Source organism: Lepidochelys olivacea (assembly GCF_965140295.1).
Source record: "Lepidochelys olivacea isolate rLepOli2 genome assembly, chromosome: 1".
NCBI lineage: Eukaryota > Metazoa > Chordata > Testudines > Cheloniidae > Lepidochelys > Lepidochelys olivacea.
The window spans coordinates 41,663,386-41,683,119 of record NC_140411.1 but is presented as its reverse complement, the minus strand read 5'-3'; the positions used below and the strand labels follow the sequence as shown (position 1 = coordinate 41,683,119).

General features: G+C 44.7%; 2 protein-coding genes across 3 annotated transcripts in view; both read left to right on the top strand.

Annotated features, from left to right (window-relative positions):
• CRYL1 (crystallin lambda 1) overlaps positions 1-11,191 on the top strand; it is an 83,236-nt gene extending 72,045 nt beyond the window's left edge. For both annotated transcript variants that reach the window (XM_084642992.1, XM_084642991.1), the window contains exons 7-8: positions 5,366-5,472; positions 9,282-11,191. In XM_084642992.1, coding sequence (XP_084499118.1) covers positions 5,366-5,472; positions 9,282-9,395 — 221 coding nt within the window. In that variant the 3' untranslated portion in view covers positions 9,396-11,191. The remainder of the gene's footprint in view (positions 1-5,365; positions 5,473-9,281) is intronic.
• Positions 11,192-17,887: 6,696 nt separating this feature from the next.
• Positions 17,888-19,734, top strand: part of LOC311514693 (gap junction beta-6 protein) — a 73,729-nt gene continuing 71,882 nt past the window's right edge. The window contains exon 1 of the mRNA XM_084617332.1: positions 17,888-17,908. Coding sequence (XP_084473458.1) covers positions 17,904-17,908 — 5 coding nt within the window. The 5' untranslated portion in view covers positions 17,888-17,903. The remainder of the gene's footprint in view (positions 17,909-19,734) is intronic.

Genomic DNA, 19,734 nt, shown 5'->3' with positions numbered 1-19,734 from the left:
AGTGACAGTGAGCTGAGCGGGCTCCATGCTTGCCGTGGTATGGTGTCTGCACAGGTAACTCAGGAAAAAAGACGCAAAACGATTGTCTGCCCTTGCTTTCATGGAGGGAGGGAGGGAACAGGGGCCTGACGATATGTACCCAGAACCACCCGCGACAATGTTTTAGCCCCATCAGGCATTGGGATCTCAACCCAGAATTCCAATCGGCAGCGGAGACTGCAGGAACTGTGGGATAGCTACCCACAGTGCAACGCTCCGGAAGTCGACATTTGCCTCAGTACTGTGGAAGCACTCCGCCGAGTTAATGCACTTAATGCACTTGGAGTATTTTCTGTGGGGACACACACACTCGAATATATAAAACCGATTTCTAAAAAACCGACTTCTATAAATTCGACCTAATTTCGTAGTGTAGACATACCCTTAGAGACTAACAAATTTATTTGAGCATAAGCTTTTGTGAGCTACAGCTCACTTTAAAAAGAAAGTGGCAATTCTTCAACAAAAAAACTTCAAAAACAGACTCCAACAAGAGACTGCTGAATTGGAATTAATTTGCAAACTGGATACAATTAACTTAGGCTTGAATAGAGACTGGGAGTGGGTCATTACACAAAGTAAAACTATTTCCCCATGTTTATTCCCCCCACCCCCACCCCCACCCCCCACTGTTCCTCAGACGTTCTTGTCAACTGATGGAAATGGCCCTCCTTGATTATCACTACAAAAGGTTCCCCCCCGCCCCCTCGCTGGTTGCTTGGTTCCTTTCATCATCTGGAGTGTTGATCTGCTCCCAGTCCTGCTGATGCAGGCTGGGAGTGCAAAGCATCTGCTTATATAGGATCCAGCAGACAGTGCTGCCACTGATTGCTCTTGTCAGAGAGCATTTAACAGCGTCGTTTGCTGGATGCCATGCCTCATTGCAACCAATGGACATCAGCTTCAATTCTGTACCAGCTTTCTCCTTGCTCTTCCAACACTGCTTTAGATAGTGTGAGAACTAGCAGTGTTAGGGCCCTCTTCCTTCCCCAGGATAGATCTCCTGGACCTACAGCACTAGCTTCATCTTCCAATTTGCAACAAATGGGGAGAGGGTGAGGTGTAGGTGAACTCTCCCTTCCTCTTACCAGTCTCCCTAGCCCAGCAGATCCCACCAACCCAACAACAGCTGCTTGCAGCCAGCCAGCCAGCATCTCTCTTCAGCCAGAAATCCACCCTAGCAGCTCGTCTGATGCCTAGCCTTGCTTCAGGTCAGTAAGCAAAGAGGGAATCAACATAGGATTTGGGAGGTGAGAAGCTGAGGTGAGATACAGGAAGAATTAGTGAGGATAAAAATGGAATTCTTTGGGAGGGGCGTGAAGGATGAAATTTTGGATGTGGGAAGAGAGGGATTTATTTTGGAAGTAGAGGAAGTGATAGTCTTCTCTTTTGGGAGAGGAGAACCTGACTCATAAGGATACTCCTGGAGGACAGTGTTGGTTTGGTTGTGGGAAGGATACCCGAAGGTCTTCCTACAAACCACCCACCTGCAAATGCTCCGACCCCCTAACCTCCCTTACTCTGTCTCTTATTTTCTTTTCCCCCATTTTTGCAAATTGACTGACCAAAGGCTATTACCTAGATCACTTTACCCTATTATTCAAGCAAGAGATTTGAACATACAGTACTGTGCCAATAGTCTTGAATACAGAATAAAATGCCTATCTCAAGTCACTAATGGCATTGAGGCAGAAACTTGAGAACTGAATGGGAACAGACAGAAAGGAAGCCCATAAAAACAAGGGAGGTACTATGGACATTCAACTTAACATGATGATAGTGAATGTTGATTTCAGATCCAATAAGCTCCTTACCGCTGAGTTGGTTATTTTAAGATTTGGCATGGTACCACCACACAGAAATGCCATCAGCCCTTTACCTGGCAATAAACATCAATATCGTACTTTAGAGTCTTTTCTCATTTATCTATCACAGTATTATTTTAATACACACAGTACCTCCTTGTATGTGTAATGAGCTATCTGTTAATCTGTTGAAGTTTGTCCAGACTCTGTAAGATTATATGTTTGTTTTTAAGCTTTCAGAGTTACTTCAATCTTTGTGAAAAATCAGCTGTCAAACAAGAGAATAAGTGGTCATAAATATAATTTTTAAATGCTTAAATCTGTAAAAAGGGTATGGGGGGATATGGGCTCTTCTGATTTCAGTTGTTTCAGTGTAGTTACTCCAAATTTATACTAGTGAAATGCAAAACCAGAATCTGGCCCTAACTCTAGCACAGTGGTTTCCAAACTGTTTACTAAGGTGACACACCAACTGCATTTTCTCTCTTTTGAGGGGACCAGCCATTACTCCTGCCAGGCCCCGGCACCCCCTATAATCTGCTCCCCACACTACTGCTTGCTGCGTGAGAGCATGTGGGAGTTCTTCTGGGGCATGAACAGGCTGCTTGCTGGCCCAGCTGTTTCCGCCCACGCTGCTGCTGCCCTTGCCTGGCTCTAATTCTCCGCACTGCTGCCCATTGCCCAGGGGAAGTCAGAGCAGGATCCAGGCATTAACAAGCAGACAGTCAGCATCCTTTTCCTGTCCCACCTGTGCCCAAAGGTGCTTCCTCCATGTTGCTGGTGCTGCCACCCAGACCCCGCTCCCCATAGTGCTGTCTGCTGCCCAGGAGATGTAAGAGTAATGGGATAGGGGGCTGCAGAGGGCAGCTCTAGGACATGCGTGACCAACCTAGACCCTTCCTGCAACCTACTGGTGGGTCGGGACCCATCATTTGGGAGGCAATGCTCTAGCACATGTGCTGGGTATTGAGACTACGAGGGACTTCTAAATAGTGTGAGAGTAAAAATAATAATATGCAGTTTTAGGGTTATGTGCTGTCCACCATCCACTGTGGGGATTTCCACTTCTATCAGCAGGAGTTGGATAGAGATTAAGAGCAGCACATGGCCTCAACTTTATGGTGAAACTTATGATTTTTCTACCACTAGTGGGCATTCTTGCTCATTTTAGAAATCTCTCCAAGATGGGTAGGGTTGTGGTGAACAGGGTGTGAAATGTAAAAAGCACTAACTATCAAAATGAAAAAGAAACATCAAACAATGATCCAGAGTCACTTTCTTTGCTGAGCTTCATAAAATATAGCTGGGTATGGCTTTTATATACTCAGCTATAGTTGAAATGTATGCTTGTTATTAATACATTTCACTCAACAGTGTAGATGATTTCTGTTGTCCTGCCCACTGGTTCAGTGGTGAAGTGTTTAGTGCTACCATGTAGGGAACTAGTTTTCATCAAGTTCTAGATGGTTGCAAAAGGTGAGAGTTTCCCAAACTTAATATGATCCACTCTAGAGTGAGGAAGAACTTTTGTGCCTCTATTATGGCAGTGCCTAATGAATGATTTGAGTACTAATTTATCTGATCATGCCATGAAATATCCTCTCATCGGCCAATCATTTATTTCTCACTTTAGTAGGATCAGTAAAGCTGAAAAGTTCTGTTTAGGCTCTCCTGAAATGGAATTTTTCTTAAAATCCCTTTCTGCAAAAAGTTTTGTGTTTTTAATGTTTCATCTCTTTTTGGGATTAAACTTTTTCTTAAAAACATGAAAAGTGTGGAAAGGTGTCCCCCTTTTCAGCCAGCTCTATTTGTGACCCTTAGTCATGGTGCTGTGTTGACTGTAGATTCCATGCTTATTTGGGCAGGAACCAGGTTTATACATATTTTTGTGAAACATCTCATTTTGGGGTGACTGAAGAAAAAAGTACAAGTCTTTAAATTGTTTTAAAGATCTGTGTCAGACATTCTTTTCCTAGGCACCCCTTCCTCAATCCTGCATCAGTTCCACCTTCACCATAGATATCCAGGTTTACACCACACTAGCTCCTTGGGTTTTCAAAAACTGAGTACAAGAGGACACATGAGTCTCTCCACTGTGAGTCAAACACTCGCCTGTTTGTGTCTGGGGAAAGGGAGCAAACTGATCTGCCAGTAGTGACACCCTTTGGTAAAGTGCCTTCATGAGGCAGGCAGTATAGGGTTGACCTTAACTAACTACCTCGAGGTATAAATTACAGTGCCTTAGCTCTCTCAATATACAATCCTAGTGAAGACATCTTGTTAGCTATCTCAGTGTAAAAATAGTCCTTTCTTTGCAGTGAAAATTGAAAACATAGCCTATGTGACTTGCCCAGCATTATATAGGAACTTAGTGAGAGCGGCTGGGATAGCATCCAGTTCTCCTGGGTGGCTTTCAACAGTCTTAACCATGAGACTATCCTTTCTGTCTTTGTCCAGTGTCACTGTTTTCCAACCCCTCTCCCCAGTGGCAGTGTCTCTCTATCCCATGGCTCCTTTGCATGCTTTGTCCCAATCTGCCGAGAAACCGCACCCAACTCATAGGCGCCAACTTCTCCTGGCGCCAGTGAGTGCTCGTGCCCTCCACCCAGCCCCGGCCCCACCCCGACTCCACCCCTTCCCCGCCCCCATTCCAACCCCGTCCCCAAAGTCCCCGCCCCAACTCTGCCCTCTCCCTGCCCCTGTTGGACTCCTTCCCCAAATCCCTGCCCTGGCCCTGCCTCTTCCCCGCTTCCTCCCCTGAGTGTGCTGCATTCCCCCTCCTCCCCCCATCCCTCCCACAGCTTGTTACGCCGCAAAATAGCTTTTTCGCAGCAGCAAGTGCTGGGAGGAGAAGCGGGGAAGGCGCGCTCAGGGGAGGAGGTGAGGTGAGCTGGGGCAGGGAGCTGCCGGTGGCTGCAGAGCACCCACCAATTTTTCCCTGCGGATGCTCCAGCCCCAGAGCACCCACGGAGTCGGCGCCTATGCCCCAACTTACTCCTGAAACTCCAGCTTTGCAAATCACTTTGTAGAAATCTACAAGCTACTGGTAACCAATTCAACTTGCAACAGCAAAGATTGTACAGCAGTTCTCTCCTGTCTCCTTCACTACATACGTACCTGTCAACTTCTGTAGCAAATGACGCCGGGGTCCTACAAGCAACAGCCTCATTCCCTGTGAAAACTTGAGTCATTCCCAGAGCGCCATTTCTCCTGTGCACTGAATGAGGCAGGGATCCCTTGGAAAAGAATAAATAAAAATGCATAAGTGGGGGTGAATGAAAGTTGCACAGGCAATCCTAAATCTGACATTTCCTAACTTTGGAGTACTTGACTTCGCAAATTTAAGTGTTTTTTTTAAACATGGGGTGGGTGTGTGTGTGTATATGTATATGCTACTAGTGCTGAAAGTACTTTATATCTACCCAGACAGTCCTTAAGCACAAAGTTTTATATTATTGAAACAAACTGTAGGAATTTATATTTTGGAACAGACCAAATACATTTTTTCACTCCTGTTTTAGGAATGACAAATTATTGTGAAAGATACCGTGAAGGAATGATACATGTTCTGAACACCTTTGGGCCAGTACCAGATTTTTCAGGTGAAATTGAGCAGCAAATCAGCCAGGTGAGTGTACAAGACTGGATTGATGTGATGTCATAAGGACAATCAAAATAACAAATGTTGGCTTTAATTTCTTTGAAGTGATCACTTGTTTGAGTGACTCTTCGAAGTGCCTCTGATCTGTATTTCACAGTGGGAGTATACACTTGCACTGATTGAAAATGCTAAAATAGAATTCACATAATGTAAATCCCATTACAAAGCGTTTTGAGATCTATGGATGAAAAGTCATAGAAATGTAGGACTAGAAGGGACCTAAATAAGTCATCTGGTCTAGCCCCCTGCACTGAGGCAGGACTAAGTATTATCTCTGGACTATCCCTCACAGGCGTTTGTCTAATATGTTCTTAAAAACCTCCAATAATGAAGATCCCAGAACCTCTCTAGATAATTTGTTCCAGTGCTTATAGAATCATAGAATATCAGGGTTGGAAGGGACCTCAGGAGGTCATCTCGTCCAACCCCCTGCTCAAAGCAGGACCGATCCCCAATTAAATCATCCCAGCCAGGGCTTTGTCAAGCCTGACCTTAAAAATATCTAAGGAAGGCGATTCCACCACCCTGACATGCTTAACTACCCTGACATGCTTACCCTTAAGTACTATCTAAGAGCTACGTAGCATTATTATAAGCTTTTCACTATGCCTTGGTAGAACTCTGAGAGCTAGTGTAGATGCATCTCATAGTGTTCATAGATAATTAGTGGTTGTACACAACAGTAAGAGAGCTGCTTTCTGTAGGTTTTGTTCCCATCTATCTGTTCTGATGAGCTGAACTTGGAGGTCTGATTGTTGGCATACCTATGTGACAAGTTATGAATAATATTTAATAACAGTTTCTTGTTTTTATTCTTGTATTTATATATTCTACTAACTAAAACCCTAATCTGCAAAGCAGTTAGACGGCTAACTTGATTATTCACATGCTTAAAGTTAAGCACCTCCTTGTTAGGGGGCTTATTCCTTCACCCACTTACTTCCCTGGTCCTTCTCGCATGAACAGAGAGCAACAATACCCGAAGTCCAAAGGTGCAAACAATTCGATGTTTATTGGGGTGAACTTCCAGCAAGCATGATTCCAGTTTCCTTCCTTAGTATCCTCCTTCCCAGCTCTGACACCACAAAGCCTTACACCTGTGTCCCTGTTCCCATTCCTGCCCTTAGCCAAACATGATTCCAACTTCCTTACCCCCATTCCCTGTTCCCATTTCCCCCTTTAGCAAAACATGATTCTAATTTTCTTACCCCCATTCCCTGGTCCCATATCCCCCTTTAGCAAAACATGATTCCAATTTTCTTACCCCCATTCCCTGTTCCCATCTCACACACCCACATGCCCACCCCCACCCCAGTCACTTCCTCATTGACTACAGATTATATAGTAAAACTTGAGTTCTGCTTAGCTATACCTTAACCAATCATTTTCCTGAAATTTAACTAACCAATCCTAACATATTGTAACATGATTATGTAACCAATTATATCCCACCACCTCAATTAGTTTACACCCAGCAAAATTAATTATACAGCAGACAGGAACAATCACAGAACCAGACAGAGATTATACAGACAAACAACAGCAAAGTGGGAACTATAATGACAAAACAATACAGAAGTGAGGATTTCACATCCCAGCTATTGATAAGTGAGTTCTTGCCAGACAGGATGCTATCAAACTAAGTTTCCTTTTACATTTTCTAGGCACTTCCCTTTCTCTGGAGGTGATAGGAATACAATCCTGTCCTGATAGTGCCTAACAGCTCAATAACACCTTATTTCAATGTGACTAGTTTGGAATGTGAGGAGGTGACCGTTCGCTTCCCAGCTTATGGCTGCCTCTGCTGCTTAGCCAAAGGCCTGAGCCTAAGCACAGGGCCTCAGACTGTCACAGTAAGAGAAGGCCCTTACACCAGCAGACAGTGATTTTGATTCTTTCTTTTATACCTCTATCACTAGCCAAGTGATAAGAATACACCTAAATTCTTAGAGTATAGGCCTTTACAGACAGGCCTGAATATCTATATCCTAACACTCCTTATGTGCATTGCTGGATTGGGGCCCAGGTTGTTTATCTTGCATCTGAGTTCTTCACCAGTGTGATTTCAAATATATAATCACCCCATGGGTTTATTGCTGAATCAATATAAATCAGGAAGCAACAATAGATAGCAAACTATGCCTTTCCATCTATCATCCTTCTTAATGCCTCTATAAATGAAAGCACAAAAACAGAGTTTTGTGATCTTCTCAGAGTGCTATATTCCCATTTGGCCTCATGCTGATTCTTTCTCCTTTTTCCTTGGGCTTCATCAAAGACATGGACAAAACTAGGCTTACAAGGAACCTTCCCCAATGGCAAAACATTAAACACTTTTTATGCTGCTTTCTGCCCCCCATGTTGCTCTAGAATAACTGCAACTTGTGAATTATTATTCCTGGCAACAACAGTGCTGCAAATGACTTGGGCCCGAGTTTTATCCAGCTTCTGTTATATTGCTAATTGTTTATCTTTTAAATTTCTGAACTGTGGGCCGCTCCTTTTAGCAAAGATGGCATGGGGTCTGCCTCTGCACTTTCAGAAATACTTCCCTCTCTAAGAGCACATCAGTCAGTAACATGCAGCTGGCACGAGCTTATTACCTACTGTTGCTCTTCTTGCAGTGATCCATTTAACATATAGATCTTCAGGTCCTTAATCCTTGCACTCAAACACTAGGGTCCACTTTCCTGCACGTTGTTTTAGGTATTGTTTTTTGCCTCTAGGTGCAGCCTGCCACCTTGTCATGGTTTCTAGCACTGGAAGCCCATTTAATAATTTCAGCCTGCTCCTGACCCCACGCTTGCAAAAAGTGATAGCTTCATTTCTTGGATGTGCCTTACCTTATAATTTTATGTCTCTAAGGCTGCACTCCTAAAAAATGACACCTTCATAAACGTGGTTTATGAGGAGTAAAAAAAAAAAATCAAGTCTTCAAACTCCTACATGTGTACTTGGATTAGAGCACGTATCTAGCTGCCTAAAAGGCCAAGGCTGGATCTCCTCCTTCCAAGTTAATAAAAGGGTTTTGTCAGAAGGACTTGACAGCTGCCTGATGGGCAAACCAAGCAGGGTTAATGCCAAGTTGCTGCTGATAGACTTACATGGCCCTGTGTGAGAGCTGGTGTATACTAGAATGTTAGGTTGACCTAGCAATGCTGCTCAGGGCTGTGAGAAAGTTAAATCCCTGAGAGATGGAGTTAAGATAACCTAAGCCCCAGAGGTAGACAGCACTGGGTTACCAGAAGAATTGTTCCATCAACCTCGCTGCTGGCTCTCAGGGAGATGGATTTATGACAGTAATGGAAGAACCTCTTCAATCACCATAAGAAGTGTTTACATTACAACACTGCCATGGTAGCATTTCTAGTGGAGACACACAATATTAGGCTAGAATGTTCTCCAAACTACAGTGAAAGGTGAGAGCTCCCACCTCCAAGTACTTCAGGTCTTTCTCACTGTCCACCCTGTCAGATCCTCACTGTCCACCGTAGAGATTAACTAACTTCTAACTAGTGGATTGGACAGCCTGCAAAAAGGAAAAAAGGTATGAATTAACGGTATCCTCCTTTCCATGAAAAAGAGGCATGTTGGCCTTAAACAGGCAACTAATGGCCCTTGTGACCCTACTGTCTGTTGTCAACAGAATCAGAACCTGTATGACAATTACCAGCATGGATGTTAATTGAAGAGGGGAGAAAACCGACAAAAACAATCTTGGTAAGAAATTTCCAACATGCAACAGGAGGTTTAATCTTCTGTTTTCTTTATTTCAGGCCATGAGTGAAAAAACTCCAGCTGATCCAGAACATCTAAATGCCAGGAGAGCAGGGAGAGATGAATGTCTGATGGGTCTTGCCAAATTGAAAAAACAAATGAAATCCAACTGAGTTGCATCCTCTGTAATACACAAAGGCAAATTATCGGCAGGTCTCCACAAAAGTGGTTGCTTCCATTTCCACAGGCAAAAGTCTGTATTTGCAGAACAGGTGACTCAATATACAAGCAATGATTTTTGCCCTTGTGCGAATGCAGAGACTGATTCAAAATGTGATCCAAATTGTCATTACGTTATTAATTTGTGACAGGAACTGCTTAAGAAACTAATTCATAAAAAAACTTTTTATCTGATTATTCTAAATGCTTTAATACTAGCTTATGCAGATTTTGTTGTAGCCCTGTCAGTTCCAGGATATTAGCGAGACAAGGTGAATGAGTGAGGTAATATCTTTTATTGGGCCAACTTCTGCTGGTGAGAGAGACCTGAAGAAGAGCTCTGTGTAAGCACAAAAAACTTCTCTCGCACCAACAGAAGTTGGTCCAATAAAAGATATTACCTCACATACCTTGTTTCTTTAATACTAGCTAGCATCAACATTATTAATACTGTATAACAGACAGGCAAACAATAGCTTTTAAAATTGTACATTTGATAATCTTGCTTGGAGATATGTAGCCTCAGCAGCGCTTGCATTTGCTGGGGTCCAGGAATGGGCAAACGTCAGCTGTTTGTCATTATGGGACAAATTCTGCTCTCCATAACCTTCTGGGGGCATGATGAGCTCTGTCTAACTTGACTGCATTGGGGTTAGAGGAGAATTTGTGGAATGCATACAGGGAACGTCCTTGCACCCCTCCCAGGGAGAATAGGAGAGGGGTCCACTGGTCATTCTCCCCACAGAGTAGGAGCACGATAGCTTCAGGGGTTGCTGCAACCCAGCTCTGTAGCTGTTCACAATCTTGGTGAGAGAATTACTTTTTCCTTCCCTTCCCCCCTCCCTTAGGCACTTAGATACCATGGTGATAGGCAAGGCATAAGTACCTGAATCGAATAGAGCAGAATCCCTCCCTGCCCCCCAGCTCCTATAGAATTCATCAGAGCCTCACCCAGTTTTTCAGGCTGTGCGCTTGATAGCCCGTGACTTTGCCCTGACCAAAGTGAGAAGTTTGATGTCACAGTGGTTTATTGCTACCTAAAATAAGTGTGTCTTATTTAGGCCCTCTCTAGAAGAGATAAAAAGGTGGTTAGAGTTATTTTTAAATTGTTAGCTAACTTAAGAGGCAGTAGGGTCTAGTGGACAGGGCACTGATCCGAGACCTGGGTTCTCTTGCCAACTGTGCCACTGACATGCTGTGTGACCTTGGGCGAGTCACATCTCCTCTCTGTGCCGTCTCTCACCCATTGTCCATTTAGACAGTTCATTCTTTGGGACAGGGACTGTTCCTTGTTATGGGTCTGTATAGTGCCTAGCATGGTAGGGCCCTGATCTTGATTTGAACCTTTGGACACTAGTGTAATATAAATAATAGATAAGAATGATTTGAAACACCACATAGAACTTAATGTAGCCACTGCTTAACATCTTCAAATTCCAGTAGCTGGTCATATTGTAACCTAGATTACCACATAATGTACAAGGTGTGAAGCAGTGGCACTTCAAATCCTGTTAGCAAATATAATTTTAAAAACACCTTTCTCCCGATTCTAGACAAGGTCATAGGAGGTTTTAATAACTCTTTTTAAACATAAGATTAGTTCCTCTTTGCTATATGCATGTCCACAGTAACAGTCTCATTATGTCTTAGCTGGTTAGTTGCTCTGCGTTAGCTTGTTTTGAAATCTTTGAAAATCTATCACATCATCAAATATCTGCCTCCATTTCTGTTCTTTGCTTATGAATAAAAGCTTGTAATGAAATATGCTGACTTCCACAAAGGTCCTGTGTGATATTTTACTGGTTACACTCAGAGCCGTAATCACAGTGGGGCAAGTGGGGCAGCCACCTAAGGCACAAAGCTGCGCGGGCGACTCAGGCCGTTGACACCAGCCACAATGGGGCTCGGTGGGGCTAGCTCTGTATGGTGAGGCTCGGGGAGGGAATGCCACCTTCACCTCCTGACTCACCTCAATGGACCACCCATCCTGTCTGGACTGGGCGGGGGTGCAACCAAAAAATCAGTGGGGCACATGACAGTGCGTGTCCCCCACTGCGTCGCCTGGGGGGTGCAAATATGGTTGCTCACACTGGGTGCTAAAATGCCTAGTTATGACTCTGGTTACACTGAACATTGGTTTGAGATGGTGTACTCTGTTAGGGGTGTAAGTGTGCTGATTTAAAATGTTGCTGAGGTCAGTTTGGAATCAAATCGTCAAATCTGAGAAATGGATGCTAGTTACCAAGTATGCACTATTGTCACCTAGTGCAAGTGCGAGGCATTTAATAGCAGTGAGTAACTTCCTGTCAAATTGCCTCATGGAAAGCCTGGGAAGGAGGGACACTGCAGAACAGTGGCCAAAAAGGGAGATACTATGGTGCAGGATAGAGCTCTGGGGAGTGACGGTATCAGTGTGATTCCAATATCTCTGCCTCCCATCCACTCTGAAAATACCACCCTTCGAGTGTTTGCTCATGTCGATTCCATTCTCGGTATGTGAGTGCCCATGTGCGCAGTCGTCGGAAATTTTTTCCTTAGCGGTATCCGTAGGGTTAGTTGCGGGGCCCTCTGGAGCGCTGCGCTCATGCACCAGGATATCAGGCACCGCCAGCCCTACCTCCTCTCCGTTCCTTCTTACCACCCGTGACAGTTGCTTGGATCAAGTGGATAGGGGCTCTTCCTGCCTTCCTTTCTCAGTGCCCTGTAAATAGTTTGTTTACAGTTAGTTGTTAAGTAGTGTAGTTAGTGAGTTAGAGTCCCAGCGGGGACTTTGCTCTAGGCAGGGCATCCCCCAGTCTCCGGGTTTTAAGCCCTGTTCTGCCTGCAACAGAGCTTGCTCTTACTGAATCTTCGCTAGACTCGTTAATCTCCTCAAAGAAATGTCTTTGCTTGGCAAATACTGCTTTAAATTGCCGAACGTTTTCTTCTCGAATTTTTCCGGTGAATGCATCCTATTTTTCATGGTGCATCGTGTGGTAGGGCCAATGCACGTTGTGCTCCTTGGGAGCAGCAATCGTTTGCTGGCAAATAAGGCATTGAATTTGACCTTTTACCTCTGTGAAAAAATATAAATTCTCCCATTTGTCTTGGAAAACTCTCTTTTCTTCCATGAGTGTTCTTTTTTGCAAAGAAGTCATTTCCAAGAGGTTTTAATAAAATATAAACACCACAGTAATGCACCTCACTCAAAGGACAAAACCTGCATTTACTTTTAGAATTCCTTCTGTTAAAGCCCCCCGCTCTGCCCCTGGCTCTGCCCCTGCCCCACCCCTGCCCCGCCTCTTCCCACCCCAACTCCACCCCCTCCCCACCCCTATTCCAACCCCTACCCCAAATCCCTGCCCCGACCCCGCCTCTTCTCCGCCTCCTCCCCTGTGCGCGTGGCTCCCTGCTCCTCCCCCCTCCCTTCTGGAAAGTGCTAAGCACCGTCAAACAGCTGTTTGGCAGTGGGAAGTGCCTGGAGGTAGGCAGACGAGCAGGGATGCGACATTCTGAGGGCGGGTGGAGAGGGAGGGGAGTTTGGCGGCCACAGGAAATAACTCCGGGGTGGGGCAGGGGGTGAGGGGAGCATGGCGGCTGCAGGAAATAACTCCGGGCTAGGGGGGGAGCTTGGCAGGCCGCAGCAAAGCTCGGTGGGCTGTGTGTTTGAGACCCCTGGTCTACATGGCCTGTCTATATCCCAAACAAGCACAATTTGGACCTGGCAGTCAGAGTACCAGACCACATCCAGTCATCACTGGAATGGTGGTTGGACCCCGGGTCAGTGTTGGAGGGAGTTCCCATCGCAGTCCCGTCCCTGTCGCTGACCCTGGCTTCCAACGCCTCAGACCTGGGCTGGGGAGCCCATGTGGGTGAGCTCATACGCAAGGCCGCTGGTTGCGGGATGATCACTCCCTCCACATAAATGTCAGGGAGCTCAGAGGGTTCAGTTGGCCTACCAGGCTTTCTGGTCTCACTTCAAGGGCAAAGTGGTACACGTCCTGATGGACAACACCACCGTGATGTTTTATATCAACAAGCAAGGCAGAGCCAGGTATTCGGCCCTTTGCCAGTAAGCTCTCTGGCTCTGGGACTTCTGTGTGCAACGTGCCATTCATCACATGGCCACGCATCTTCCGGGGACTAGAAATGTACTAGCCGATTGCCTCAGCAGAACCTTCTTGTCTTGCCATGAATGGTCACTGTGATGTTCCCCTGGATGGGTGATCTGCTAGGTCACTCCAGTCGTTGACTCTGGGAGCCAGACTTACCTCATCAATTTAACAAAGAAATTGATATGCACCAGGCTTGTTATCCCAAGGGGAGTCTCTGACATGATTCAAACCAAGCGCATTGCTTCAGGTAGAATAAACAAACCAAATTATTAACTACAAAGATAGATTTTAAGTGATTATAAGTCAAAGCATAACAAGTCAGATTTGGTCAAATGAAATAAAAGCAAAATACATTCTAAGCTGATCTTAACACTTTCAATGCCCTTACAAACTTAGATGCTTCTCACCACAGGCTGGCTGGTTGTCCTTCACCCAGGCTTTCCCCTTTGATCAGCGCTTCAGTCGCATGGTGGTGATGTCTGTAGATGGAAGTGGAAGAGAGAGGAAGAGCATGGCAAACGTCTCTCCCTTTTATCATGTTCTTTCTTCCCTCTAGGTTTTGCCCCACACCCCTTCAGAGTCAGGTGAGCATTACTTCATCGTAGTCCCAAACTGACCAAGGAAAGGGGGGTGACTCACTCAAGAGTTCAACAGATCATTTGTTGCTGCCTAGGCCAGTGTCCTTTGTTCCTGTGAGGCTGGGCTGGGTTTGTCCTTTACATGCCCTGATGAGGTGTGACCTGCCCCTCTGCTCTTGGAGAGTTTTTGCCTGGGCTTGTTTTAAGCAATGAGGACACATTTTCAGCCTCATAACTATATACATGAAATTACAACCTATAACATTACTGTAACAACAATGTTAGGTTCATCATGAGCCTTCTGAAGACACCCAACATGACAAACTTTGCAATGGATACCACACAATCATATTATAAGAATGAACATGGGGGTGCCGGGTATTTCCCCGAGGTACAGAATGTCACAATCACTCCACTCTGAGGTGGTCAGCGTATCTTCCAAAGGTGGGGAACTCCCTGAGTGGACTTGTTCACAACTCATCAGAACAGGAAATGCCATGTGTTCTGTTTGATTCAGGAGCTTGACAGGGACTCCCTGTCAGATGCCTTCTTACTCCCATGGTCAGGGGCTTTGATGTATGCCTTCCCACCAGTGCCGATAATCCACAGAGTCCTCATGAAGAGCAAACAGGACAGGGTGAAGGTAATCCTGACAGCCCCGGCTTGGCCTCGCCAGCACTGGTTCGGCACATTGCTAGACTGCTTGGTGGCAGACCTGCTGCAGCTGCCTCTCTGGTCGGATCTGCTGTCCCAGAACCACAGCAATCTCCTGCACCTGAACCACTTGGCCACTATATCAGCCTTTCACCCTCCATTTCAGAGCGGGTTGGTCTTCGCTTATGACAAGACAGTCCGGTTTCTAAAAGGTCTGGAGCAACTCTACCCCCATGTCCAGAACCCCGTCCCTCCTTGGGACCTGAATCTAGTGCTGGTGCAGCTCATGTGGGCCCCCTTCGAGCCATTGTCTTCCTCTTCCCTGCTTCTACTTTCCTGGAAGGTGTCCTTCCTGATGGCAGTAATGTCTGCCCTTAGGATCTCTGAAATTAGGGCACTTACCTTGGAGCCACGCTATACAGTGTTTTTCAAGGACAAGGTCCAGCTGCGACCGCACCCAGCTTTCCTGCCCAAGGTTGTTTCACAATTTCACATGAGCCAGGACATATTCTTGCCTGTCTTCTTCCCAAAGCCTCATAAGTCTCAGGAGGAAGTGTAGATTGCACTCTCTGGAAGTCAGAAGAGCACTAGCCTTTTACATTGAAAGGACCAAGCCATTCTGTAAGCCAACGTAGCTGTTTGTCATGGTGGCAGACAGAATGAAAGGTCATCAGGGGTCCACCAAGAGGATTTCATCATGGATTACCGCCTGCATCTGGTTTTGCTATGAACAGGCAAAAGTGCCTCCACCGGCGATTGTAACCACCCACTCGACTAGGACGCAGGCCTCCTCAGCGGCCTTCCTGGCCCAGGTGCCAATTCAAGATATCTGCAGGGCCGCTACCTGGTCATCCATTCACACGTTCTTATCTCACTACACGCTTATCCAGCAAGCCCGAGACAACACCGGCTTTGGTAGAGCAGTATTACCAGCCGCACGTCTGAACTCTGAGCCCGGCTCCATGGATATTAATTATGAGTCACCTAGATTAGAAACGACATGAGCAAGCACTGGAAGAAGAAAAAATAGTTACCTACATTTTGTAACTTTTGTTCTTTGGGATGTGTTCCTCGTGTGCATTCTATTACCTGCCCTCCTGCCCCTCTGTCAGAGTTGCCGGTAAGAAGGAACTGAGAGGCGCCGCCGGCCTTACACCCTGATATACTGACACATGAACGCGGCACTCCAGAGGGCACCACAGCCGAATTATGGATACTGCTAAGGCAAAAGATCTCCAACAACTGTGCACGTGGGCACATATTCACCTAGAATGGAATGGATTTGAGCAACACGTCTCAAAGAACAACAGTTACAAAAGGTAGGTAACTGTTTTTTGTAGGCTGCACTGGAACCACTGACATGAACAAAAGACTTAGGCCTAGTCTACACTGAAAAGTTATATCAGCATTTCCACGGCATAGCTATGACAACAAAACCCCCAGCATAGACACAGCTATGTTGATGAAAGAGGGCTTCTGTCAATGTAGCTAACTTCATTCAGGCAAGTGGTGTTTCTACATGACAGAAAGACCCCTTGTCTTGTGATGGAAGCTCCCTGAAAGTAGGGGGGCCAATGGCTCCTGAACCGTGGCCCTGCCCCCCACACTCCCCCTTTCCCTGAGGCGCTGCCTCTTCCCCCGAGGCCCCACCCCTGTGCCACCTCTTTCTCCCAAGATCCTGCCACCCCTCTCCCACCATTGCTCACCCTTATAGCCAGTAACAAGTGGTGGGACTGTGGCCTCCTGGCCCCCTCTCTTCTGGCACCCCTGGGCATAGCTACACTGACATAACTATGCAGGTATAGTCTCAGGCCTGGTCTACACTTAAAAATTAGAATAACCTCGCCACGTCTCCCAGGGCTGTTTAAAAAAAAAGTTCACACCCTGTGCAACATAGTTAGGTTGACCTAACCACTGGGGTAGACGTGGCTAGGTCGATGGAAGAACTCTTCCATCAACCTAGCTATTGCCTCTGGGAGAGGTGGATTATCTACAGCAATGGAAAAGCCCCTTCTGCCGATGTAGGAAGCATTTACATTACAGTGGCACAGCTGCAGCACTGTAGCTGTGCTGGTGTAGTGTAGACATGGCCTCAGCAGTGGTGACATATCCTTACACTACCAATCAATGGTCCCAATGTTTGTAAAACTCCTAGGATGGCATTGGGGTGTGGACACAGTTTTACAGATGATGCAAATGTTCAGTGCTACATCCAACCATTGCTTGACCTCCATTTTGCCTACTGTAGACAGGAACTGTCTGTCTTTTCTGTTCTCCTGTGCAGACAGGGTATTCAAGTACACAAGAATCCATCCGATGAAGTGAGCTGTAGCTCACGAAAGCTCATGCTCAAATAAATTGGTTAGTCTCTAAGGTGCCACAAGTACTCCTTTTCTTTTTGCGAATACAGACTAACACGGCTGTTACTCTGAAACCCTCCTTGGAGTGTTTCAGGGAGGATGGAGCTGTGTGCAAGGACATGCCTTCAAAACAAAGCTGGTACATCTCATTTAGGGTCTTTATTTTCTTCCAGCCCCTTTTAGAAGCCTGGGTTTAGGGAAACTCGCCTTAGAGGGGAATGAAATGAAATTTGAGAATTCTTCTATACCCATTCCCTGGGATTTTCACTCCACTCATAGCAAAGCTTCACCTGATTTTGGCCTGGTTTATATTAGAAAAGTTTCACTGGTTTAACTAAATCAACTGAGATGCATTCCTGTAGATACACTTACACCATTTTAACCCTTGCTTTCGCTAGTTTTTCTTAAATTGGTCAGTTATCAATGCAAGACAAACTGATTTTAGGAAAGGATAAACTGGCTTAAGAGCATTTACTAGATAGATTTTGAATTGAGTTAGTTAAACTCTTGCAACTTTTCTCAATAGGAAAGCCCTTGTAGTAAGTGCCCTGCACCATGCTATGGTAATCCCCTGAGGGTGCAACCGGCCAGTAAGTGATAAATGCTGTATTCGCATTGGGATTAGCATCTCCCCTTTCTCCTCCCTTCCTCTATCAGCCAGAACACTGGGAGCAAGTCAGAGGACGGAGAAGAGATATCCTATTGTCACTACCCCATCGGAAGACACATCTTTCCAGAGACACCCGAAGACTGCTGTGGAGAAGAGAAGATCTTCTATGAGGTAGGACTTCTCTGCTTCTAGGGAAACTCTGTGTAAAGGTGGGTTTTTGTGTGGAAATAACCAAACTAACTTCCATCCTAGAGCAGGGTTACTTTCCCTATGTTTTAATCCATATTCAAATGATAGCTTCAGTATGTTACATACACTATTAGAAGAATTTTTCCCTGCTTTCAGAGATTTTTCAGCATGGGGCTATGTCACATAAGTGGCTACCGGTAGGAGGAACAAATTCTAAAAGTAACATTTAGGCTCCATTTATTTTCTTACCTTAAATCAAATCGCCTGTCACCCCTGCCAATTCCCAGTGTCTAAAGTGGCTTTTCAGGGCTCAGGCTAATGAGCTCCTTCCACTGCCAGGAAACATTCTTTTCTGATTTTTCTCTTGCCCCTGTTTTCTTTTCCTTTTTCCCATTCCTTTCCCCCTTCCCCATGCTCTCCACCACCAAGTGCTTTTCCCAGAACTAAATGTTGATAGAACTTCTAGCATCTACTGTTAATACTACTAGCAGTTCTCTGCTGGGACAGCGCACCAGGGTGTCCCAGCTGGAGGAAAAGCAAATGATGAGGCCTGGATTGTGTGTCTGGGGTGAAAATCCTGGCTCTGAAATTAACTCTGGTGGAAGGAATCAATTTCATTAAAATAATTCTAATTTAATTACTGCCCTTCCTTCCATCCCATCAGGGAGTTTTCTTAAGGTAATATACAAATGTGTTTATAAATTGTACCTGAGCTGTGTATTGAGTGTAATCCACATACCTACATAACAATTCATATTTAACAAACCTAATATGGCTGTGTAATATTAATGGGTATTATGTAAATAGATAGCAATTGTCTAAGTCACTTACAATCTACTACCACCAAAACAAAATCATACTCCCAGTTCTCTTTTCTGAACAATCACAACAAACAAACAAAGCCCCCTCCCAACTATTATAAATGTCCCAATTGCCACTATACATCTTTTTATGTAAGTGCAAGAAAGAAGGTGAGTGATTCTGAGCCAACTTGGGATAGTATTATTTAAAAAATGCAATCACTGTAATTCTACATCATTCATTAATTCATTTCTTCACTGCATTGAATTTTTCTTAGTTTTACCAGTTTATATGTTTTGTTTTAATCCATGTTCAAATTATAGCTTCAGTATGTTACATAAACTATTAGAAGAATTGTTCCCTGCTTTATTTTGAAAGGGTGGAATATGTATTCACACCCAAACCTTTAGTTTAGTTTAGATTGCATAACGTCTATTTGGAAATTAAACTCCATGGTATGTGTAAACTGGGGACAAAAAGATAAATAACAAATAATATTAATCTGCTTCTTCAAAGAAAATCTAATGTCTCTATTACCTATCCCTTTGAATATTCAAGGAAGTGGCTTAAATATAGTATATATAGAATATTTAAGCCATGAACATGCAAAGGGATAGGTATTAGAAATGTCAGGTTTTCTTTGAAGAAGCAGATTAATATTGTTTTTATTTGCCCTTTTGTCCCAAGCGTACACTGTCCAAGGAGTTTAATTTCCAAATAACAGTTATGAAATCTAAACTAAAATAAAGGTTTGGGTGTGAATAGATGCAAATGAAAACCTGCTGGTAAATTTGTGTAATTAGTGTTGCATCATAGTTGTAATTTGACAGTTATGTTATGAGTGCCTGGTGATGAATTTGGCTATCCTAATGTTAATAAATGATGTATTACCCTATGTACCTCTTCTTGTAGGCCGGGGGATGGTGTACCTGATGTCCTGTATACATTAGAAACCAGAACTATAGTTATGGTTTATAAAACTTTAAAAAAATAATTTGAGTCAAAAT